The sequence below is a fragment of the Eublepharis macularius genome, chromosome 15 (assembly GCF_028583425.1).
Source record: "Eublepharis macularius isolate TG4126 chromosome 15, MPM_Emac_v1.0, whole genome shotgun sequence".
NCBI lineage: Eukaryota > Metazoa > Chordata > Lepidosauria > Squamata > Eublepharidae > Eublepharis > Eublepharis macularius.
In genome coordinates this window covers 50,063,426-50,087,861 of record NC_072804.1, presented here as the reverse complement: position 1 = coordinate 50,087,861, position 24,436 = coordinate 50,063,426, and the positions used below count along the sequence as shown (strand labels likewise).

Here is a 24,436-nt window from a genome sequence, read left to right as displayed (position 1 = left end):
GGTATGCAGGATTTATTTGGAATGGACACCACCCGTGTGTATGTGCGACTTCTAATTATACTGTGCTCCCTTCCTAGTATGAAAGTCCCTGCACAGGAAGAAATGGGTGTCCCACAAAACGGGAGCACCCCACCGCCACCCCGTCATCAAACTCTGAGCAAGATTTCAGCTCTCGAGAACCGGATCAAGGAGCTGCATCACCGGAAGAAGGAGCTGAACATAGAGGTACGTCCGGGCCTGTTCGCTTCCCTCCCTGTGTCACGGGGGACAAGGATGTTTGGAGGACAGCCATCAACACCTGTAAAACAGGTACGGTGGAGACACCACGCCCTGGCAGGCGGGGTGGGGGGAGGATTGGGGGAAACTCACTGATAAGTCAGAGATCAGAACTTGTCGGCTTGACAGGACAGGGGAATCCATCATCATGGCAGTCCTAATGGGGGAATGTGTCCTAGTGGTTAGGTCAGTGCGGACTGTAAAACAGGATGTCCCAGGGTTCTCTCCCTCTTTTCCAGCACTTGTTTGCACGTCTGCCCCCTGGTGGCCGTGCAGAGGCTAGCTGGCCGTTGCTTCCATGCAGACTGGATATGGGCCCAGTGTTTTTAATCCGGTTCCTCTTCCCAGCAGATGGACTTGGAAGGAGCCTTGCTGGAAGGAGAATTGAAGGAAGAGAGGCAGGACCTGCAGCGAGAAGAAGAGCAGCTGCTGGAGCTGCAAAGGAGGCTGGTTGAGACGGAGCGCCGGTGCCAAACCGAGCGAGAGAAGGTGAGGAACGGCATGGTGGCGTACTCCTCCTGGGCGGCTTTAAGCCTGACTCCTTGCCAGTTGCCTCCAGGTGCAGCGTAGGATGCAATTTGTGTTGATGAGTACACCTATTCCCAGGTTTTTTTGGGGGGGGAAAGAGGTGGTGGAACTCAGTGGGTTGCGAGGAGAGGGGGCAACTCGTGGCGGGAGGTGGTGGCCCTGGTAATGCATGCATGTGCGCAAAGTGCGTGCACGCTTCCAGGACAAATGATGTCACTTTGGGTCAGCTGGAACAAGGGGGGAGTTTTTAAAAGTTTAAATCACCCTCGGTGAAAATGGTCACATGGCTGGTGGCCCCGCCCCCTGATCTCCAGACAGAGGGGAGTTTAGATTGCCCTCTGTGCCACTGGAGCGGTGCGGAGGGTCATCTCAACTCCCGTCTGTCTGGAGATCAGGGGGCGGGGCCACCAGCCATGTGACCATTTTCAAGAAGTGCCAGAACTCCGTTCCACTGTGTTCCAGCTGAAAAAAAGCCCTGCCTATTCCCCTGTCTCTTTCGTTTCTGAAATTAGGGTAATGCACAAAAGGGTCATGTTTAGAGAAAAGCACGGGGGATGCCTCACTGGGCTCCTTTTGCTGCATTTAAAAACAAAAATTAAAGGATGGGAAGTGGGTGGGAAAGGACTTGAAGATGAAAAGCTCAATCACATGAAATTAAGCATTTGCCTCAACTTTGTGCAAAAGCTGGAATGTGTTCCCTTTACCATTTTTTGCAACTGGCACTTGTGGCCTTAGGGAGAGCCACCACTCAGTTGCTGAGCATCTGCTCGGCATAAGGTTGCCAGCTTTAGGTTGGCGCCTGGCAGGGCACAATGATGTCACTTCCTGACGTGCCATCACTGGGGCCAGTTTTGGCCCCATTGTGCCAGAATTTGCCCTGCGCAAAGTACTGGAGCAGGCCTGTGGCTGGTGTGTTGACATCACTTCCTGGAAGTGATGTCCTGGAAATGACATCATCACATCTCTCTGGGAGATCAGTACAGGTAAGTCCTGGGTTCCCCCCTATCCCACTGGGAAAGTATAGGGACTTGGGAACCCTACATATAGTCCACCCTCAAAAGCAGCCATTTTCTCCAGAGGAACTGATCTCCATGGCCTGGAGATCAGTTCTAATTCTGGAAGATCTCCAACCACAGCCTAGAGGCTGGCAACCATAGTTTGGCATGTAGAAGACCCCAGGTTCAGTCTTCAGGATTTCCAACTAAAAGGATCAGGAAGGAGGTAACGAGAAAGTCTCTGCCTAAAATGCCAGGGAGCTGCTGTCCGTCTGAGTAGACAACACTGGCAACGCTAGATCAGCAGTCGGATTCAGTATAAGGCTGTTTCATGTATTCCTATGTTGGGGAGAGGCCATGGCTCTGCGGCAGAGCGTCTGCTTGGAAGGCACAAGATCCCAAGTTCAATTCCCAGCACCGTGAGTTAAAAGGAGCAGGTAGCAGGTGATATGCAATGCCTTTAGTAGGAGATGCTGGCAGTCAGAAGAGACAATAATGACCTTGAGAGATCAATAGGTCTAACTCAGGCTGGGGCAGCTTCATGTATTTAAATGCTTTGAGGATGAGGCTGTGGCTCTAGTTCGCATGCAGACGGTCCCAGGTTCTATCCCCGGAGTCTCCAGTTTAAAAAAAAAAAACAGGAAGCAAATGATAGGAAAACCACCTGAAAAGTGAAGAGATGCTGCCAGTCAAAGAAGACAAGACTGGCCTTGGTGGACCAACAACAGCCTGACTCAGAATCGACTTCCGTAAAAACTAGAGGCCCGCAGGCAAAGATTTGTCTGCTTATTTTCATAAACTCTCAATGTCCTTATCTTTGCAGTTCTGCCTGTGTTCCTGCCTATCCCTTCTCTTTCCATCAGCTCTCTTCATTTTCCTTCCCCACTCAGGTGTCTCCCTCTGGCCTTCTCCTCTTTGCCTTTTTTTTCTGGGGTCCATTTGTTCTTCTCACCCAGCATCCTTAACTTCTTTAGGCATCTGCTTCCTTTCTCCATCTTCTTGCCCCGGCTCTCAAGCCTGCCCCAAATTTGACGCGCGGATCAGCCACCACGTACAGCATCCTTACAACAAAAAGACTTCATGAAAAAAAGAAGAACGAGCAAAGGAACCGAAAGTTGATCTCCTGAAAGCATCAACTGATCAAACAGCAATAGGGCTGCCAACTCCAGCTGGGGGGATTCCTGGTGATTTGGGGGTGGAGCTTGGGGAGGGTGGAGTTTGGGGATGGAAGGGAGCTCAGCAGAGATGTGATGCCATACACTCTACCCTCCAGAGCTGCCATTTCCTCCAGGGGAACTGATCTGTGTAGCCTGGAGATCACTTGTATTTCTGGGAGATATCCAGACCCACCTGGAGGTTGGCAACCCCACCCAGCAACCAGCTGCTCTTTCAAAACGAGGAAGAAAAATGGGCATTTCAAGATCTTGCCTTAGCATCCATCCTAAACATCAATCATGTTAGTCACAGCATGAAATCCCCAAACTGAACAATTCCTACCTAGGTACGGTTTTCAGAGCAGGGGCTTAACTTACAGCCAAGGGTTGGCAAGTGGCTGCCTCTGGGCTCCATCCAAGCCTCAAAATTTCCCTTTCTCTCTTTTTGCACTGTCATACATTTACAGTTTAGTTTCAAGTGGGTAGCCGTGTCGGTCTGTAGTAGAAGAGCAAGATTTGGGTCCAGTAGCACCTTAAAGACCAACTAGATTTCCAGGGTATGAACTTTCGAGAGTCAAAGCTCCCTTCCCAGAGTCAAAGCTCTCTTCGTCAGTTACAGTTAGAAGTGGGACTATATAGGGTTCTAAAATTATCTAACGAAGGGAGCTTTGAGTCTGGAAGGGAGCTTTGACTCTCGAAAGCTCATATCCTGGAAATCTAGTTGGTCTTTAAGGTGCTACTGGACCTGAACCTTACTCTTTTACAATTTAGTGTAGAGGATAGCGACGTGAGGGAAATCCTTGCTGGCTGGTTTCCTGCATGGCAGAACCGACCACCGAATGCCAATCCGTGCCTTAGAAACCAGTAACGTTGCTTTAAATCTGATCCGCCACTTGGTTGGCCTTGTAGAGAATCAGCGCAGTGCCAGATGAACCAAACCAAGAATAAAGTCAAATAGAGTGCTGGCACAATCTTACTAATTCCTTTTCTCCTTCACCCCAGGGCACATGCCCCTTAGACCCCATGGAATGGATCCAGCCAAGACCTCCAACAAAGACGAAGGTTTCGGAGGGCAGGCAATGGCAAACCACCTCCGTCAGTCTCTTGCCACGAAAACCCCTCCAGGGGTTGCCTTAAGTCAGCTATGATTTGAGAGCACTCTCCTCCTCAGGGGTCATTTCGTAGAAAAAGAGCTGGAGGAACTCATTAGCATAACTCATTAGCATATGCCACGCCCCTTGCCATCGCCGGAAGCGTGTCATTAGCATGACTGATTTGCATATGCCACACTCCCTGACATCACCTATCCTGGCTCTTTTGGACCCAATCCTGGCCATTCAGAGCCGAAATTGGGCCCAAAATGGCAAAAAGGGCCTGAAAATGGCCGAAAAGGGGCCCAAAATGGTCAGGATCGGGCTGCTGCTGAGTGGGAGAGTGATCCACCACCCGTCAGAGGCCTGATCTGGGCTGTTTCGGCCCCAATCCAGGCTGAAATGGATCCAAAACGGCCGAGAGTCAGGTGGGCGGGGCCACCTGACATGTGACCTCTTTGGGGAACTACCGGAACTGCGTTCCTGCGCGTTCCCCCTCAAAATGAGCCCTGCTCCTCCTATGCCTTATACCGTGGATCCAGCCTGCTTGGCAAAATCTGAAGCCAGTTTTAAGCGGTTCTTCTGTCAGAGGACTAGCTGCTTGAGCTGGAGAAAGTTTCCCAAGGCTGGAGGAAGGCTTTGGACTTTGCCGAGTGGAGTGGCCTGCTCCACCGTGACACTCTTTGCCTTCCTCCTGACTAGAGCAGCTTCTCATTTGAGTGGTAAACCCCTGCCTGCTGAGGAAGATGCAACAGGGTAGGTGTTTCCCATGGGAATGTGGCAACGCTTACCCTGCCCTCTTTTTTTGGGCAGGAGAAGGCGCGGCTGAGGGAGGAACGCCACAAGGTGGAGGAGCTGCAACGGCAACATGCTGAGTCGCAGACTCATCTTGACAACCAGCCGGAATCGATGCGGGAGCGGTTGCGGAGCCAGTTGCAAGAGGTGAGTGTGGGGAGGGGTCCGAAGCTGTGGGGCATAGGTCTTCTTAAAGGCTCAGGGGAGCAGTTGCATGACTGAGAAATTGCCTGAATAACACCCTTTAGATTTTTAAACCCTCCTTGCAGACAGAAAACTAGCTATCAGGGTTCTAGCTGAAATCTTCTCTTTAGTGCTAATTTTCTATATGTAGGATTTTTTTAGGGGGGCATTTTAGGGGAAAGCATAAAAATCCGGATCCTTAAAAAATACTACAACAGCAAACCTAAATTCCACTGCCCTCCGTTTCTAGCACCTGCAGTCTAAAGTTGTATACTCCAAGAAATGTGATTCTCCCCTCCCAAGATCTCTTGTTTGCATAGACCAGCCCAAACTCTTAGCCAGGGACATTCTGTCTGCTTCAGATATAGGCTGATCTGAAAAGGAGGCTCTAACCAATAGGCCCTACTAACCTAAGAGGTGGAAGCCGGAAGTTGACCCTGACTTTTCTTCCCAGACATCTGAGATGCTCGATGGAGCGCTGAGGAGCTACGAGGACCTAGAATTCCAGCAGTTGGAGAAGGACAGCCGCTTGGAAGAGGAGAAGGAGGCTGCCTGCCAGGCCTTGGCTCAGGAGATCACTCAGCTTCAGAACAGCATTAACCAGAGAAAGGTAAGAAGTAGCGGGCGCGATCCGCGGGCATCCAGTTCCAAGGCTCAGTAGCCAATCTCAGGGGCTGTCTTTTCTGGACAATCTGCATGGCTTATTTTTCTTTCACCCAGTGCATTCCTATACTGCCCTTTGCATAACTTCTTTAAGCACATGCCTGTAGCAGCAGAGGCATTACTCGTGAGTCAGAGCCTTTAGCCATTGTGCCACGAGGACGGCATGCAAATCTGGATCCTTAAAAATACGGCAACAGCAAAACGAAAGCGTTTTAACGGGAAATTTAATTGTCTAGAGTTTTGGGGAACACGCCTACATTGTTCATCTGACGAAGAGAACTGTGATTCTCGAAAGCTTATGCTACAATAAAGTTGGTTAGTCTTAAAGGTGCTACTGGACTCTTTTTGATTTTACGCCTACATTGGTCTACTTGGAAATATATCCGTTTTATTCAACAGCGCTCAGGAGTGCAGCCTTAGTTGGTGGGGAGGCAATTTTTAAACGAGTGATGGTACATTTTCAGCAATGGGAGCAGGTGTTTGAAAAGAGCATCTTTCTTTCTTTCTTTCTTTCTTTCTTTCTTTCTTTCTTTCTTTCTTTCTTTCTTTCTTTCTTTCTTTCTTTCTTTCTTTCTTTCTCTGGTTATTTGGTTCCAGAGTTCTAGTGAGTGAAAAGAAGGTGAGGAAAGATGCATTTTGTCTTTTTGGCAGGGGAAGGAACAGCTAGCTTTGTCAGCTTTCTTTCTTCTTTCTTTCTTTCTTTCTTTCTTTCTTTCTTTCTTTCTTTCTTTCTTTTCTTTCTTTCTTTCTTTCTTTCTTTCTTTCTTTCTTTCTTTCTTTCTTTCTTTCTTTCTTCTTCTTCCTTCCTTCCTTCCTTCCTTCCTCCTTCCTTCCTTTCCTTTCCTTTCCTTTCCTTTCTTTCCTTCTTTCTTTCCTTCTTTCTTTCCTTCTTTCTTTCCTTCTTTCTTTCTTTCTTTCTTTCTTTCTTTCCTTTCCTTTCCTTTCCTTTCCTTTCCTTTCTTTCCTTTCCTTTCCTTTCCTTTCCTTTCCTTTCCTTTCCTTTCCTTTCCTTTCCTTTCCTTTCCTTTCCTTTCCTTTTCCTTTCCTTTCCTTTCCTTTCCTTTCCTTTCCTTTCCTTTCCTTTTCCTTTCCTTTCCTTTCCTTTCCTTTCCTTTCCTTTTCCTTTCCTTTTCCTTTCCTTTTCCTTTCCTTTTCCTTTCCTTTCCTTTCTTTTCCTTTCTTTTCCTTTTCCTTTCTTTCTTTCTTCTTTCTTTTCTTTCTTTCTTTTCTTTCTTTCTTTCTTTCTTTCTTTCTTTCTTTCTTTCTTTCTTCTTCTTTCTTTCTTTCTTTCTTTCTTTCTTCTTCCTTCCTTCCTTCCTTCCTTTCCTTTCCTTTCCTTTCCTTTCCTTTCCTTTCCTTTCTTTCCTTCTTTCTTTCCTTCTTTCTTTCCTTCTTTCTTTCCTTCTTTCTTTCTTTCTTTCCTTTCCTTTCCTTTCCTTTCCTTTTCCTTTCCTTTCCTTTCCTTTCCTTTCCTTTCCTTTCCTTTCCTTTTCCTTTCCTTTCCTTTCCTTTCCTTTCCTTTCCTTTCCTTTCCTTTCCTTTTCCTTTCCTTTTCCTTTCCTTTTCCTTTCCTTTCCTTTCTTTTCCTTTCTTTTCCTTTTCCTTTCTTTCTTCCTTTCTTTCTTTCTTTCTTTCAAAACAGCACCTATGTTGAAATTTGGGGAATGTCAGTTAATCCATGAAGTGATTCACGGTACAATGGCAGAGATGATACGCCAACTTGAAATCCTTGAACTGATGGAGAAAAACTTTATTTTTGAAAAATAACAACTGCATCTGACCAGTATCAAAGGAGGGGGGTTCCAATATGGAGGTGCCTTCTGGTGCCATCTCATTCCAGGGGGGGGGCGGAGTTTGTGGTTAGCTTCTTTCAGCAAAATTAAATGGCAGGTCCAGCGGCACCTCCTAGGTGAGCAGAAACTCATTCCAACAGATGCTTTTGCGGACTCAGGGCTCACTTCGTCAGATGTGTGAATCTGCTGCCGTAGCAGACAGACTTCAAGTTGTTGTTCAGGGTGGAAGGAATGCAAAGGTGGGAGAGAGCTGTCCTGCCCTGCAGTCTGCAGGTTCTAACTGAGCTCTCTCCACCCGCCCAGAGGAAGGTGCAGCGGCTGGAAGGGCAGGCCCGTTTGACGCAGGAACAGATGGTGGGCGAGTGCCAGAGGTTTGCACAGGAGAAGGGAGAGGCCGTCAGGAGTCTCAACGCGGTAAGAAATTCCCAGCCTTGCCGAGAGCTGGGGAGCAGCTCAGAGTTGTTGTTTCCCAATTTCTGCATACCAACCTGCCTTCCCTAATCGCATTTTACAATAAGAATAGAATTTGGAACCTAGTTTCCATCACCAAACCACATTCTCTAGTCTTGGGATCCCCCCCCCACCCCCCCGCCACCCAAATTCTGGCTTCTGCTTTTCCTGGATGTTGCTAGAAGATGAACGCCTGCGTCACACAACTAGGGAATTTTTTTCTCCTTTAGGGTAGCTGCAGTCTGAGCATTTTTCAGAAGAAGTTGGAAGATCAGCTGAATATATTCTGCTGCCTTAGCAACTGGCCTTGGTTCAGGGCAGAACCACACACACGACTTGTAGCTCAGCAACTTCTTTACCAGATTTTTGTTTTCTATTTCTATGATGCATTTACTGATGCTGCAAAGTAGAAGAGGAAGACCAGAGTCTGAGCGGGGGTGGGGGGGTGTCTTCACCCCTTCCCCTTACTATTTTTCTGCAGAAAATGGCCTGTATCTTTATTTTAATTTCTCCCTTTCTTATTTACTTAAAACATTTATTAGCTGCCTTTTTACCTTGCAGGAACTCAAGGTGGCTGACAATAGGAATAAATAAGATAAGTCAGAAAATGAATAAGACCCAAGTTACAAATCACAGTTCAAGACTGCCAATAAACTTAAAAACAAAGTTAATTAAAAAGAAGTCCTAAATAAAAACGTCTTCCTCACTGTGGCAGGTAAAAGAAACTGCAGGAGGGAACATTTTAGCATAAAAACAGCACTGGAGAAAAAAGATAAAGAAACTCCTTTCTTCCCCATACCATTTTTTTGCTCAAATAGCAGCCTCAGTTGCATTTTTTAAAAGGCTGCCAGTGGCCCGGGGAAGGGGGGGGAGGAGTGAAGGGTGTGTAGCTATTGCTTTTTGGGAATGTGACGCAGGATTTGAAATTGCATTAGAGAAATCTGCTTGCATCCAATATGCCCCCATGTTTAATTGCCAATAAAGATCTACCACAAAGGCGCCACTGGGTCTCCAGTGCACTCTAAAGAAAAAGGTTTGTAAAAAGGACATCCTTGGAACATCCTATTCTTTGGAGGAAATGGGGTGAGCCCCCTCCTGTTCTTATAGCAAATATCCTGAGCAGGAGATAATTTGAAGATCTTGTGTGTGGGTGCGTTTGCAAAGAAGGAGACTGTGTCTAGTACAAGGATGCAATCAGCATTGACAAAAAGCAGGGTAGGAGGGTGGGAGTTACATTTCTCAAAGAAAGTTTCAAGAGGGTAGCAGGATTGATTTGCTGTAGAAGAGCAAGATTGAGGTCCCATAGTGCCTTGAAGGACATCGAGATTTTCATGGTATAATCATTCGAGAACGAAACTCCCTATGGGAAGTTGATTCTCAAAAGCTTACACCCTGGAAACTTTGGCCATTTCCACACAGCTTACCTTCTTCCAAAAAACAGCATCTTTGCACACGAAATCGCTCCAGGAAGACGCTGTTATTTTGCGAAGAGACGCTGTTATCACGGAAGACAGTGTCTTCTCGCACGATTTCACGCGATAACAGCATGCGAAGATGCTGTTTTTTGGAAGTTTTCAGAAGAAGGTAAGCCGTGTGGAAATGGCCCTTGTTGGTTTTTAAGGTGCTACGGGTCTCAATTCTTGCTCTTTGCACCGGAAGGCACGCTTCTGACCGATCCAGATTTTAGGAAAAGGCTCTTGTATAATCTCTTGCCTGCCTGTCTAGGAGAAAAATCGTCTAATGGATATGGGCCAAGAGTGTTTGGAAGAGAGCGGAGAGGACTCTCCGGACAGCAAGCAGCCGGTAACTCAGGTGAGCCCTTTTGGAGCCTTTCGTCACCATCTCCCAGCCTGCATATATTCCAAGGTCAGATTTCCTATTCCCGGGCTGGGCATTCTAGAAACTGGTGGGTTCAGTATGTCCTTTGCTGGTTATGGGGGGAATTCCAGGCCTTGACTTTTCTACTTCTTGGTAAGCCTCCAGTGCCTTTCACAGCTGTGCAGCAGGTAGAAATCCAACAGGTGCCGCTTTCTCTGGGCCTAGGGAAAACTGCACCTGACTAAGTATTTTGCAGGACAAAGAAGTCATGGGGGAGGGACTGGCAGCTCCGATTGGCCCATTTCACAGCATTTTTGCTTAGGAATGGCTGAGAGGTGGCCCAGAAATGGAAGCATTTGCCAACAACAAGGTAGTTTTAAATAAGGAAAAGCATGGAGTTTTGATGTATTGTCGAAGGCTTTCGACATGGAGTTTTGATTCATAGATTGTGCACTAAAGATACAAGGTGCTTTAGAAAGTAAAATCTCCAAAGAAACTCTATCAGGTCCCTGCCCCAAGGACCTTACAAGCTAACCCAAACATGGGGGTGGAGCAAGCTGAAATTCCCTGTGCTTGGGATTTGGTTCAGTGGGAGTGAAGGCTAAGGAAGTGTTATTTGATACCCAGTGAGGTTTTTTCCCATTTATAATAGAGGCAGTTTGGCAAATTTAACACAACATTTCTCCTTTGTGCAATGCACTTATATTTTTGTCACATACTTGGCACATACTTTTCTTGCCAGGGATTTTCCTCTAGAAAAAACGTTCTCATTCCCCGTAGCCAAGCAGCAACTAAGTAGATGGGAAATCCCCATGGGGAGTTTCAACCTTCAGTCTTTGCTTCTTTGTCAACATCTAAACCAAGTTCAATCCAAGATTCTCTCTCCCTGTTCAAGGTTGCTCATTTCCTAGAACCACCAGCTACATGCAACGCTTAATAACCCAAACTCTTCCATGGCGGGGTAACCCAAAATGTAACCTTTTGAAAGCTGTGGCACCCCTTCCTGTCCTGGGGTGTGCTTTGAAAGAGATGATTCTGTATTATTTTTTCAGCACAGTTGCATTTCAGGGGAACAACAACCATCTGTGAAGGTTGTGTGTTGGCCAGCTGGCTGTGGAGGGTGCCCATTGGCTAGCATCTGTAACACTCCTTCCCGAGAACAGTTTTATGAATGTTTTCAAATGCTTGTAATTTTTGGGTTGGTTTGTTTGGCAATATGAAAGATGAATGAATGCACATTATTCCTCCCCCCCCCCGCATTATTCCTCCCCCCCGCCAAGTCAGATCAAGGGATGGATAAAGGGAGAAGCTGCACTGGTCGTCCCAGTGTTTAATTCACTGAAACTCATGTTATGCAACTGAGCTCACACTTTGGGTGAAGAGTCCATTGGGGCTGTCTCAAAAGGGATGGGACTGTGGCTCAGTAGCAGAAAGTGGCAGTAAGCACTTACTGGTGGTCCCTGGCCCCAGGGAGGCTCGATTGGCCTCATCCAGGGCCAGGGCCTTTTCAGTCCTGGCCCCGACCTGGTGGAACTCTTTCTCTCTGAGGACACCCGGGCCCGCCAAGATCTTGTCTCCTTCAGGCGGGTCTGTAAGATGGAGATGTTCCGCCAGGCATATGGTTGAGGCCATTAGGGTTTCCATCAAATGAGCCTCTCTCCCGGTCTCCTCTATGTCTGTAGGGGTATTGACCGTGTACCCCCCATATATGAGCGACCACGCATGGTTAAGCCGCACCTCCACCTCCACCTCCGTCAGATGTTATATGGTTTTTATACGGTGAGCAGGTGTTTTATTAGAAAGCTGTGTTAATTTATTGTGATTTTATCTTGTATTTTTTATCTTCTGTTGTAAGCCACCCTGAGCCCGCTTGCGGGGAGGGTGGGATATTATTATTATTAATAATAATAATTAAATTATTATTATTATCAATAATAATAATAATAATAATAATTTTAAAAATCCTGGGTTCGATTCCTGGTGTCTCCAGCTGAGGTATTCTCGTGATACAGGTGTAGGGAACAGTGCCAGTTGCAGTAAACAATGCATCAAGGGTCTGAGAGCACCAGACACGTGTATGTGTTAAAAAACCTCAAGTCTGTCCTTTTCCTTTGTGATTTCCTTTGCCAGAATCAACCGAGACTGGGTTTGGTATTTCTTGGTACCGGTAAGCAGATTCTACCCTGCCGTACCCCCACATTGATGTGTCTGTGTCTTTCTGCAGCTCACGTTCACCCAAAAGACGGATCAGAAAGTCTTTGTGGTGGGCTCCAATCAGTCCGACTCGTCTTCCTGTGTCTTCTCCGTCAGCAGCTCTGTCAAGGTCTGTCCTGTCCTCTTTGGTCTGTGTTTGACTGTAAATGTCCCTTCCTTTTACCTGTGTAGATGCGATCCTGCTTTTTAGGGCTGCTGTGTCATCTTCTTTAACTGCAGAGGAGCGGGGAAGATTGTTTTGCGGTTCCCTTTTAGGAAGGCACAGGAAACAACCCAGGGAAAGGTGGGTGGAAATATTGGGTTAGTGAGGTTCCCTGAGCAGAGGGCATGCTGAAAATTGACAGTGCACCACGAGGGCAAAACCCAGAGATGGGCTGTTTCCACACTTCTCGCCTGCATCCGGAACGCTGCGGAACGTCGCGAAAAAACCGTGGAAGATAGCGTCTTCTCGCGCGAGTTGTGCACGATGTCGTGCAAAACTCGTGCGAGAAGACGCTATCTTCTGCGGTTTTTTGGCGACATTCCGCAGCGTTCCGGATGAAGGTGAGTAGTGTGAAAACAGCCATGGAGAAATTGAGTTGCCTTTTCTTAGAAGTTCACCTGCTTTTTCTGTGCCCAGCTTCAGGAAGTGACGTAAGGCAGCCGTAGTCCATGGGCCTTTTTTTGCCATTTTGAGATCCTTTCTACATGAATATTTGTGCTCTTTTAGTCTGGCTGTCGATAAGTTTGATTGGCTCATTCATTTGCTGGGGAGCACAAAAACTTTATGAGGCTCACTGTGTTTGGTAGTTGTGTTTTATTGTGCATGTCCCTTCTTGTTCTTGTGTCGTGGACATTCTGTTGTTTAGTTCTTTCTCTAAACGAAGTAAGTAAATAAAGTTTCATGCAAAGGAGAAGTGGGACAGCCACATTTATGTAAAATAAACATTCTAGCCTAACGTAAGAATATATAACATCAATGTACAGATGCCAAGACTGCACGATTGACCGGATACCATTTTGAATCACATTTTCAAACAAACAGCGGAAGAGAAGATCGATGCTCCTTGCAAAAGGGAAGGAGGAAAGGTGAGATGTCTGCTCCACACCTGATCCTTTCCGTGTTGCTTTCCTGCCTAGGGCTCAATCGGACTGCAGAGAACTGGAAGTCTTCCCCGGAGGCGTGGGGATCGTCTTGCCTCCAGGACAGCACAGCGCCCCCTGTCACTGCACGGTATGGATTTCCTTGGCTGGGGGACGCATGCCAAACCCTGTTTGGAAAATTCCTGGAGATTTTTGGGGTAGAATGTGGGGAAGGTGGTCTTTGAGGAGGGGGACGGAGCTCAACAGGGTATAATGCCATAGAGTCCATCGTAAGAAGACAAGACTCACTGGAAAAGTCAACAATGCTAGGAAAAGTGGAAGGTAGTAGGAAAAGAGGAAGACCTAAAACAAGATGGCTTGGCTCAATAAAAGAGGCCACGTCTTCCAGTTTGCAAGATTGGTTAATGATAGGATGTTTTGGGTTAATATATTTTTATTTAAACAGTAAACAATGCATAAGAAATAAAAACAAAATCATCTAACAAACAAACCACACTAGCAGTGCATATAAACAAAAAGCAAGCAAGCAGAAAAGGGAGAAAAATAAGAAGAGCAAAAATGTAGAAAAAGAAAATAAGAAAGGAGAAAAAAACTAATTAAACTACAAGCGGGGTGCTGATTTTCTCCACAACAAATATGTATCATTTTCAATTTTTCACTGGCTCTCAGTAAAGTCTCCCCCCCCTAAAGTTTGCATTCCTTAATCCATAAACCCATATACCATCAAATCATTATTATCTGTTTCATGTAAGAAGTCTATAAAAGGTTTCCATTCAACCCCAAAAGTAGATATTGTCTTCTCTCTAATCAACGAAGTAAGTTTTGCCATCGATGCAAATTCCAAGACCTTCATCCACCGTTCCTCCACTGTAGGTGATTTTGTAGTTTTCCAGTTTTGTGCATACAATAGTCTTGCTGCTGTAATCCTATGTAAAAATAGAGTCCCAAAACTTCTTTCTGGCTGATAGGATGTTTGGGAGGTCTTTCATTCATAGGGTGGCCATGGGTCAGAGGTAACTTGACGGTACATAACACACACAGTGTCCTTGGAAGCTGACATTTCCTCTAGGGGAACTGATCTCTATAGTCTGGAGATGAAGTGTAATTCTGGGAGTATGGGGAGGCTGGCACTTGGGGAGCTGAGCAGGGAGGTGAGGCCGTACAGTCCTCCCTCTGAAGCTGTTGTTATCTTCACGGGAACTGATCTTTGTAGTCTGGAGATCAGGTGTAATTCCAAGAGGCCCCACCTGGAGACACGCAACCCTAGGCAACAGGGAGCGTTGGCGGCTGAAGGGAGCAAGTTTTCAGTGGGCGTCTATGGCAGGGCTGCTGCCGAAAGCAGCCACGGACTTCCCCCACTGATGCGCCTTTGAGCATGTCCTTGAAGGTGCTCATCTCTTTCCCTGTCTCTCTCCCCCTCCTCCGTTCCCAGGTGCTCTGGACCCCAGCGTGCTAGCAGTGCAGCTCTCTGGCGGGGGCAACGGATCCTACCTGGGCACCACGGGCCTGCAGTTGTCGCGTCTCAACAGCCCCCTCTTCCAGTTGCTGGGTGGCCAAGGGGCCGTGGGGCAGCTGGGAGGGGCCAGTCAAGGAGCTTACAGGTGAGTAGCCTTTCCCCTGCAGGTGTCTGCCTGTCTTCCCAAACGGTACCCATCTCCTGGAGTTCTCCAACCTGTCAAACACACCTTTGGGTTCTGTATCGGGCAGGGCTCCCGTATTAAGACTCGGGATGTGCCTCATCCCATCGCCGGCAGAAACCTGGCCTGCGTGTTTCATTGTCCTGGAGACAATAGGGGACAAATGAGCTCTTTATGATTTCTAGCAGCCACAGAAAGGAACCTATAGCTACCTCTGTAAAAGACAGGAGGAGATATTTAACGAGTTGAGGGCTAGCTTAATCATCCCTCTACTTAAAAATATGGAACTACCTAATAGGATAGAGCGGGTGACATGGTTATTATTGGATACAAATGGTTCCGTTACTCTTTCTGTGGCAAAATATATTGGGGCAATAATTAAACATCAGAGACATGATATCAAGTAAGGTTCTTCCCATTTTAATTTCTGCTTAAGGCAGTAGCTGTAGGAGCAGTACTAGGCAGGCAGGTGGGCGGGTGGGCGGGTGGGCGGGCAGATGGATGGACGGACAGATGGAGATGCATAGCATCACCAATCTTCTAGGCACTTCTGCTCTAAACTGGAAGTTTGATTTTCACTCTGATTTTCAGTGTAAGGTATATGGGCTGGATCCTGTAGATACATTTGTGTACTGGTGGTGTTTTCCTCTGATGCAAGCCTGGTGTTGGGGGAAGGCCCCCTATGCTGGAGGAACACATCTGTGGATCTATGGAGTTTTCATCACAGATGCACCGAGGGGGAAGAGTGACATTACATTGTGCCTATGCGGAATCAAGGCAGCTTGCAGCCATTTGAGCATCAGTGTGAGGTCGTGGTCAAGGTGTCGGATTGGGATCCGGGAGACCTGGGTTCGAATCTCTAGTCTGCCTTAGAAGCTCATTAGGAGATCTTGATCCTGTCATTCTCTCTCAGCCGAACCGACCTCATTGGGATGTTGGGGAAGAGAGGAGGATAATATTGTAAACTGCTTAGGTATAAATAAATTTGCAGGGGTATAAATAAATTTGCAGGCTATTGGGCAACACCACTATGAATTTTTCCATTCATGCCATTTTGTCAATCTAAATTTCTCCTATCCCAAACTTGCTGTTACTGGAACCTGTTTAGTTTGGAGCGAATAGAAACTTGGCGGCGGTGGTGGGAGGGAGCGATTAATTGGGGCATAACGAGCATGGGGTTACACTCCCCTCCACCAGTGCTGCCTCTCTGATCAAAGCCGGAGCCCACCACGGCTGCTTTTAATTCTTTTTTTTCCTTTTAAGTTTGGAGATCCAATTGCAGATCTCCTGCATCGCGTCTGTTTCGGTCCTCAGGCGTCTCCAAATCCCCAAGTTGCCCGCCAGTCCTGATGCTAACCAGATGCCTCTCTCTGCAGCCTGGGGAACTGTGTCACCACGTTGGCTGAGATGGAACGGAAGGTGCGGGAAGCTATGGCGGAGAGGGAGCGGCTGCTGCAGGAGAGGGTGAGAGACGCAGAGGAGGGATCCGAGCCCTTCCCTTTTTTCAGAATAGTAACTGACGCTTGGGTCTGTGCTTCCCGAGTATCTGCCCCTGACCTACAAAGCATAAGCGCTTAAGAAAAATGGCAACATCCGCTCAGAGCCAAGCTACAAGTGATGAATGACGCTTGAACGGCAAGTGTATTTCTCCCTGTTCATTTGCCCTCCACTCAATCCACTTGCCGTTCAAGCGTCATTCGTCACTTGTAGCTTGGCCCTCACGTGTATTCCTCCCTGTTCACTTGCGCTCCACTTGCACTCCACTTAATCAGGAAGGAATACATGTAAGGGCCAAGCTACACATGACGAATGACATTTGAACAGCAAGTGTATTTCTCCCTGTTCACTTGCCCTCCACAAAATCCACTTGCCGTTCAAGTGTCATTCGTCATGTGTAGCTTGGCCCTGAGTCTGTTCACTTGCCGTTCAAGTGTCATTCGTCATGTGTAGCTTGGCCCTGAGTCTGTTCACTTGCCGTTCAAGTGTCATTCGTCACTTGTAGCTTGGCCCTCTGTTCAATTATTTTTGCCCTTCTCTCTCGACAGATGGCCAAACAGAAGTTCCCAAGCAGGGAACCAACTCTCTTTAGATCCAGAGGAGTTAGCCGGGTTAGCCTGTAGTAGCAAAATAGTAAAGAGTCCAGTAGCACCTTTAAGACTAACCAACTTTATTGTAGCATAAGCTTTCGAGGACCACAGTTCTCTTTGTACCCTCCATGCATCTGACGAAGAGAACTGTGGTTCTCGAAAGCTTATGCTACAGTAAAGTTGGTTAGTCTTAAAGGTGCTACTGGACTCTTTACTATTTAACTTTCTTTAGGACATTAACATTGAAATCCTAAGCAAAGTAATTCCAGTCTAAGCCCATTGGAGTAACTCTGCTTAGGGTGTCACTGTGATATCCCTTTCCCTGTTGCTTGGCTGAGTGCGCCGATAAACAGTCTCAAAACACAGAGGCTGCGCTTCTGCATTTCCTATCTAATTGTCCCCCATGTGTCCATCAAATCTCTCCCTCACCCCCTTCTAAAGCTCTTCCCACCCTCCCCCATGGCCATCACAATATCTTGTGGCAGTGAGTTCCACAGATATGAAAAAGCACGGCATCCGTTGAAAAATGTAATCCATTTTTAATGTGTGGCACCAAGGATTTAGAGACAGGGAAGAGTGATGGTTTTTATTCACTCTCTTCAGAATGACTGTGATCTTATCAGCCTCTGCCTCCACCACCATGCGAAACAGCAGTCGGCTGGTCTGACTCCCACCACTGCCAAGAGCTCAGCAGGTGGCCTTGAGCAAGCCGCTCCTCCCAGCCCCAGCTGTATTAAATAATAACACTGACTTTGTTCACTGCTCTGAGTGGGGTGCTTATCTGTCTAGAAGAGTGATATGGAAGTGCAGTTGTTGTTGTTGTTCTTAGTGCTTTGAAGCAAAAAGTCAAACTAAATGAGAATCCGGGAGATTTGTAAATGAGTCTCCTGAATATCTGCAATAGACAATTGCAGATGTTGGGGACCCTGATTTGGGTGGGGTCCAGCATCTACCCTCCTTTTATTCTCATGACCTCAGATGCCCTGACCCTCAGCTGATACGTATGCTATTGTGAGAAACCGACAAACTGTGCGTTTCCCAGGGCAGAATGGCTAGCGCCCCCTTGTATCTGAAGAAGTGAGCTCTGAATCGAAAGCTCACGCTAGAATGAATGATGATTGTCTTTAAGGTCCTAATTTGGAAGGCCCAGGCTAGCACAGCCCCATCTGGTCTCTGAAGCTAAGCACGGCCAGCCCTGGTTATCGCTTGGATGGGAAACCACCAAGAAAGTCCAGGGTTGCTATGCAAACCTCTGTTTGTTTCTTGCCTTGAAATCCCTATGGGGTTGCCATAAGTTGGCTGCAACTTGATTGCACTTTACACACACTATCTTTAAGGTGCCATCTGTTACATTTCTTCCCACTTAAATCTGGCCCTTCGCAGCAGCCATTTACTAATAGTAGCCACTAGGGGGAGCCATTCACAGTTCTCCATCCCAGAATCTCCCCTATGCTAATTTTCAAAGTTATTTCAACGGATGGTTAACATTTTACATCTCTTGGAATGGTTTGGAACATTACTTTTTGCATTGCGTTTGCCTAGCCAGGCCTGTCAGGCTTACTTCGAAAGGAAGATTTTTCTCTTCTCCTTGGGAGTCAGTGGGGTATGCAGTGGTGATAGTGTCAGACTAGGTTCAGGAAGACCCAGGTTCGAATCCCCACTAAGGGAAAATGGGAGCTCTCTCTCAGCCTCACAAGGTCAGAGTGAGGATAAAAATGGAGGACTGTAGAACAACGTAAGCTGCTTTGGGTCTTCATTGGGAAGAGAAGCAAGGTTTACCTATCTAAAATAAATTTTAAAATAAATCATACCTTTCCTTTTAAAATACTAATCTCTCCTCCTCACTGTCAAAGGGCAGGAATAGAACCCAGGAGTTCTGCCTACAGGTCCCTCTGCTACCATTACCCAAGGTTCATCAAATAAAATCCAGGAGTCCCTCAACCCTACCCGGCTGCTTTTATTATTAGAGACAGACAATATTCCTTTTCTGAGTCAGGAACAGAACCCAGGCGTCCTGATTGGGAGCTCCCCCCCCCTCCCTTCTAATCTAAAGCAGCCTTTCTCATCTGCCTTCCACATGGTTTCCAGAACAAGGAAGTTGGAAGTTTCACTGTGTCAGCTCGCTGTCTGTGCATTCACGTGAATGATGGGGTGGGAGTAACCTAAACTGGCCCAGGAAACTGAAAGGGGGGATCCCCCCTCCATGTCTGCAGTCCTGCATTGTTGCAGCAGACCTTTCTCACGGCCATGTCCTTGCAGGAAGCCAAGAGAGCCACCGAGGAGGCGAAACGCATGGAGCTACCCCCATCAGCCAAGGTAAGGCATCTTGTGTTTTGTGCATACAATCAGGAAATAATGAAGCTGGAACAAGGTGGCGCGAGAAGAGCTGGCTTTGCAGAACCTGTGGGGAGAGGGGACACTGCCCAGGTTTACACGTATATAACGTAAAGAGAGGACTCGATCTGAGCGTGCGCAGAGTGCATTTTCGGTGTCACTGAGCGTATACAAGCCACAGCTAGTGGTTCATAAAGAGCCTCTTGGATGGGCACATATCTTTTCCTTCCTCTGAAACTGGGAAATGTTTAGGGTATCCTTGCATGAAAAATAAATCTATTGTACTTCAGTCATATCATGAGAAGACAAGATTCTCTTGAAAAGTCAATAACGCTAGGAAAAGTGGAAGGCAGTAGGAAAAGAGGAAGACCTAAAACGAGATGGCTTGTCTCAAAAAAAGAAGCCACGTCCTCCAGCTTGCAGGATCTGAGCAAGTCTGTTAATGGTAGGACATTTCGGAGGTCTCTCCTTCACAGAGTCACACACACAAGAGGGCGCAGCCTGTTGGGCCAGCTAGGATTCCGAAACAGCAGATAGCATCTAAGCACGGGTAGCTCCCCTGAAAATGAGAGTACCTGGATGGGAAATCTTGTGCCACCTCTTCCAAGGTTGACCTTTGCTATGCCATTCCTCTGTAGACTCCTGATCCCGTGGAGATCCGGGAGCTGAAGCCGGCTGCATTTGACCTGCGTAAACACCTGGAGGCATCGGGGCACAGTGTGGATACCTGCCCGCAAGTGCGGGTAACGAGCAAAGCCTGTAAAGGTTACCTGGTCAAGATGGGTGGCAGGATCAAGACCTGGAAAAAGCGCTGGTTCACTTTTGATCGTCAAAAGCGCGTCCTGGCATATTATGCAGGTGAGAGAAAGAGAGTGCATCCTCCACCCAGCATTGCTGCAAGGGGCCTCAGAGCAAACAACAACTCGAGGAGGGCAATTTTGATCAGATAAGTGGCAAAAGGGAAAAGGTTAAACATTCTTGTGCTGCGTCCCTGTAGGCCCACCCACCACGCATTTGATCTCGAACAAGCAACAAAATTCATGTAATTCCTTTTTATGGATTGTTCTTATTCTGGATTTCATGTGGGCCAAACTTCTTAATGCCTGTATTCCAGTTTTCCCAGTTACATAGTAACACCCGTGCTTGACTGCTGTAACACAGTCTGAGTGGGGCTGCCCTTGAAGACTACAACTTGGGCAAATTATCCTGATGTGATATTGCTGATCATGGGCAGGGGCAAAGGCACCAAAGCCCTATTGCTGACTGCTGGGGAACTATTTCAGTTACTTGTCCCGTTTCTGAGGTGTCTATAGGCATTGATCACAGATTTTCAACTTTTAACTTTGCACTGATAGGAGCTAGAAAATTTATCTTTTTCTTTTTTTAATGAAACATTTTGGCTGAATCCTATGTCTATCACACTGTTTGGAGGGTTCTTCTGAATTCTTGTGCAACCACACTCTAACTCAGCCTTGGTTCATATGCTCGTAATCAGTCAGGTTGAAACTCATGTGGTGTGTATATACGCGTATTTGGGACCAGAGCTACTTGCCCAAGAAGTTTGTCCATCTCCCTTCAACATTTCCCATTAATGCAAACCCCTGTCTCTTTCTTATTCCAGACAAAGAGGAAACCAAGCTCAAAGGTGTGATTTACTTCCAAGCGATTGAAGAGGTCTATTACGACCATCTACGCAGCGCCTTCAAGGTACTGAAGGAGGGTTACCCCCTTCCCTGTAGCTCTCCTCACAATAAAACTCTGTCAAGTGCAGAGGGCTGGATTGAGGGGACGCCACGGTCCAAATGGACTGGAGACTCCATCACATTTCAAATTATTTTGGGGATTCAAACACATTTTGCTGCCTTCCACTGTTTGTCAAGTGTAGGGAGATGCAATGTTAGCTGGGAAGCGAAGTTTAAAAAGACACAGCTGGCGGAGATGGCTCCTCAGAGGGTGTGTGTTAATTTCATCTTTGCCTCCCCAAAGGCTCTGTCAATTTCACCTCTCCAGTCGAAAACTGTGTAGGATCACAGAGGGCAGCGAAGAATGGAAATGGGCTGGAGCAGCCTTCCAGAGCCAGGCTTGGACCTGGAGAGGTTAGAATGGGCTGAAGTTTTCGTTCTGGCCTTTCACAGCCCCTCCACACAGCTCCAGTGTATAGCAAAGCCTTTGCCCTGCTGCCTGCTCTGTCTTTTTAAACTACCATTTCCCAGCTAGCATTGCATCTCCTGACACGTGTTCTTCATGTGTCAGATGTGTCCTGTAGAGAGACTCTGAATCAGATAGTCAGTCTATCAAGACTATCCTCTGACTGGCAGCAGCTTTCCAGGCTCTCAGACTGAAGTCTTTTGTATTGCTCAAGAACGGATCCTTTGGGGATGCACTTGGGGCCTCCTTGTATCCTCACCAGATGCCCTCACACTGAGCCATGGCTCCTTCCTGTGTGGAGTAGCCAAACCTCTGCCTTTACTGCTTCCGTAGTTTTGCGACTTGCAAGTTTTAATAGTGAGACCTTTTTGGATGGTAGTATGGGACAAAGGCCGGGTGTGTGTGAAAACGAAGATAAGGTTTGGGGTCAATGCCTCTGTGTTCGGTCAAAGAGAAAGGAAAGAGAGACATCAGTATCTCTTCCAAGACTAAAAATCTTGCATTGCTTTGGGCTGCCCATTTTTACTGAACAGGTCTCATGCCAGAAGGAAGCCTCGTTGGCTTGTCCCTTTCCCGAATGCACCGTCGAAGTGAAAAAGCAGTAGATAGCAGTGGTTTGAGCAGGGCTCGAGGACAGATGGGGAATTCCTCTCCTATATTTCTCCAATGTTCCCCTTTCCCCTCAGTTCAATTAAATGAATTTCAGTTCCAGACCAAAATAGTAAAGAGTCCAGTAGCACCTTTAAGACTAACCAACTTAATTGTAGCATAAGCTTTCGAGAGCCACAGCTCTCTTCATCAGATGCATCATGAAGAGAGCTGTGGCTCTCGAAGGCTTATGCTACAATTAAGTTGATTAAAGGTGCTACTGGACTCTTTACTATTTTGCTACTACAGATTAACATGACTAACTCCTCTGGATCTAGTTCCAGACCATAAATCCTAAATCAAACATCATAGATCTTAGAAGAGACACAACATACCCTCTTAAATCGACGTGACTCTTTTAAATTGCTCCCTAACTGCAATCAATGAGAATGATACCACTGATCATAATATCTATTTTTTTCACCGTAACAAAATTATCTATATAAAATCACCCATTCAGATGATCTATTAGAAAGCTAAAAAATTCAGGGCCCCAGCAAATTAAATTGAGGTCCAGAATAAAGATGGCAAGATAATGAGTGCAACAACTTTTTTTTTGACATTTCATCCTTTTAACGTCTTTGCTCCCCAGAGTCCTAATCCCAAGCTGACCTTCTGCGTCAAGACATACGACCGTCTCTTCTGTATGGTGGCGCCCAGTCCCGAGGCCATGCGTATCTGGATAGATGCAATTGTCACAGCGGCAGAGGAGAATGCTCGCTACTAAAGGGCATGATCTGCCCAGGACTTGACTCCTCACATTTGACCTCTGCAGATTGACCTCTAGCCCCAAGGGTAGCCAGTGGGTAGAAGCTGCTTTGGGAGGACGCACTTGATCCAGTCGTTGGATCCAGAGGATGGAATCTAAATAGCCTGTGGGGCCCATCTTTGAGTACTTCTTGGCAGTTTAAGTTTACTGCTTGAAGTTCTTAATATTTTTTTTTAAATCTGGATCAGTTCAATATGTGGTTTCTGATGACTCTCAGGAAAGGATCGTTATGTTGGTTGATAGACATTTGGGGGGGTGAATTTCTGTCCGTTTCATAAAATCAAATTCTGCTGAATGCAAACCAGCATCTCTGGGACATGCCCTTTTGGATATCATCCGCTAAGCAAAGGAAACCATTTGGAGAGAAGAGACTTCATGTGAATTTTAACTTGTTGGCCAGAATTTCCATGGAGTGGAAGGGATTCCACAGTCCTGGCCAGTGGGAATCGACCTTCACCACCAGGAAGAAGAAGAGACTTAATCTGACACCAGTCAGATCTAGCCCTGGTTCTGAACATTCAAAGCAGATCTAATTCCTGCAATCCGTCTCGTTTAAACTCTGCAACCATGCAAGGTTTTCCTCTCACAGTGCCTTGCCGTAGTGCCTTGACACAGGTTTGTCTGGAATACAGGAGACGTTCCTAAAGTTCTGGGGTCCTTCTCTTGGGAACTGCCTAAACACAATGGCAAGATAACTGGCCATCCTGTACAGCTCTTGTATTTATTGTATGCTTTGAGTCTCTTTTGAATACCTGGGACACTGTTTTCGAGGGGGAAACCGTGTATAAACTGTAAGCTATTTATTATATAAACCTTTTAAGTGGAAACAGATCTGAGACTCTAGATTTATTTGCTAAAGACTAGAGATGGTCACGAACTGAAATACGAACAAAAGTTCAGCACAAATTGGGCCAGTTTGTGGTTTGCGAACCAGCGGTTCATCAGAGCCCATTTTTGACGAACTACCACAAAATTTAGGCCAGTTCATTTGGTTCGTTTTTCAGTTTGTCACTGCAGACAACCTGGCGCCGATCTATCAGTTTCCTAGGCAAAGGCGGTTAGGCTTTCTGCAGACCTTCCGCTGACCTGGAAGTGACCTTCTGCTGACCTGGAAGTGTCGTTTTCACAAACCAAAGAAGCTGATTCGTGAACCTGGGCAGGTTCGTGAACGTGGTTTGTGAATTGCGACGAACCTCATGGTTCAGGTTTTTTTCTGGTTTGTGCCCATCTATACCAAAGACATCTCATTGCCACAGTTCCCTGTATCTGCTGTTAATATATTGCATGCCTCTCAAGTCCTACTAAGTGCCATGTCATTGGCTCCTAAGGAAACGTGCCCAGGACCACAGCTTTAAGGGTAGTTTTTTTCTGAATCAGGAGTGGGGGCCGCAGGAGCAGGTGGTGGCAGCATCTCCAGTTCAGAACATCTGCGCTTTCCCCCAAACTGCAATGGTTTGCCTGCTTCCTCGGCATCAACCAACTTTTCCCAACTGGGACTGCTTTTAATAACACGTACTTGGAATTTTCGAGGGTAGAACAACTGGGGCAGGGGTGAGCATCATTTGGAACAGGGAAATGACAGCATGAAGCACTTGCAAGACTCTTACATTACCACTTCCCTGGTACTGATCCTACTCACTTTCACAACAGCCACCCTGAAGCATTGTTTCCTCCTTAACATTTTTCAGAGTGATGTTGTGCACAGTTTCCAAGGCACAAAGGGCTGAGTGTCTGTGACTCCAGGCATCCTTGAATCTGGCTCCTTTTATT

At 46.7% G+C, this 24,436-nt stretch overlaps 1 protein-coding gene across 3 annotated transcripts in view; it reads left to right on the top strand.

Annotated features, from left to right (window-relative positions):
- PHLDB3 (pleckstrin homology like domain family B member 3) overlaps nucleotides 1-23,497 on the top strand; it is a 33,037-nt gene extending 9,540 nt beyond the window's left edge. For 2 of the 3 annotated variants that reach the window (XM_054999520.1, XM_054999518.1), the window contains exons 2-15: nucleotides 78-225; nucleotides 625-765; nucleotides 4,858-4,986; nucleotides 5,477-5,632; nucleotides 7,782-7,892; nucleotides 9,654-9,740; nucleotides 11,971-12,069; nucleotides 13,080-13,173; nucleotides 14,476-14,644; nucleotides 16,057-16,144; nucleotides 19,027-19,083; nucleotides 19,740-19,959; nucleotides 20,723-20,808; nucleotides 22,490-23,497. In XM_054999520.1, coding sequence (XP_054855495.1) covers nucleotides 79-225; nucleotides 625-765; nucleotides 4,858-4,986; nucleotides 5,477-5,632; nucleotides 7,782-7,892; nucleotides 9,654-9,740; nucleotides 11,971-12,069; nucleotides 13,080-13,173; nucleotides 14,476-14,644; nucleotides 16,057-16,144; nucleotides 19,027-19,083; nucleotides 19,740-19,959; nucleotides 20,723-20,808; nucleotides 22,490-22,624 — 1,719 coding nt within the window. In that variant the 5' untranslated portion in view covers nucleotide 78 and the 3' untranslated portion in view covers nucleotides 22,625-23,497. The remainder of the gene's footprint in view (nucleotides 1-77; nucleotides 226-624; nucleotides 766-4,857; nucleotides 4,987-5,476; nucleotides 5,633-7,781; nucleotides 7,893-9,653; nucleotides 9,741-11,970; nucleotides 12,070-13,079; nucleotides 13,174-14,475; nucleotides 14,645-16,056; nucleotides 16,145-19,026; nucleotides 19,084-19,739; nucleotides 19,960-20,722; nucleotides 20,809-22,489) is intronic. The other variant, XM_054999519.1, reaches the window with a different exon arrangement.
- Nucleotides 23,498-24,436: the final 939 nt, after the last annotated feature.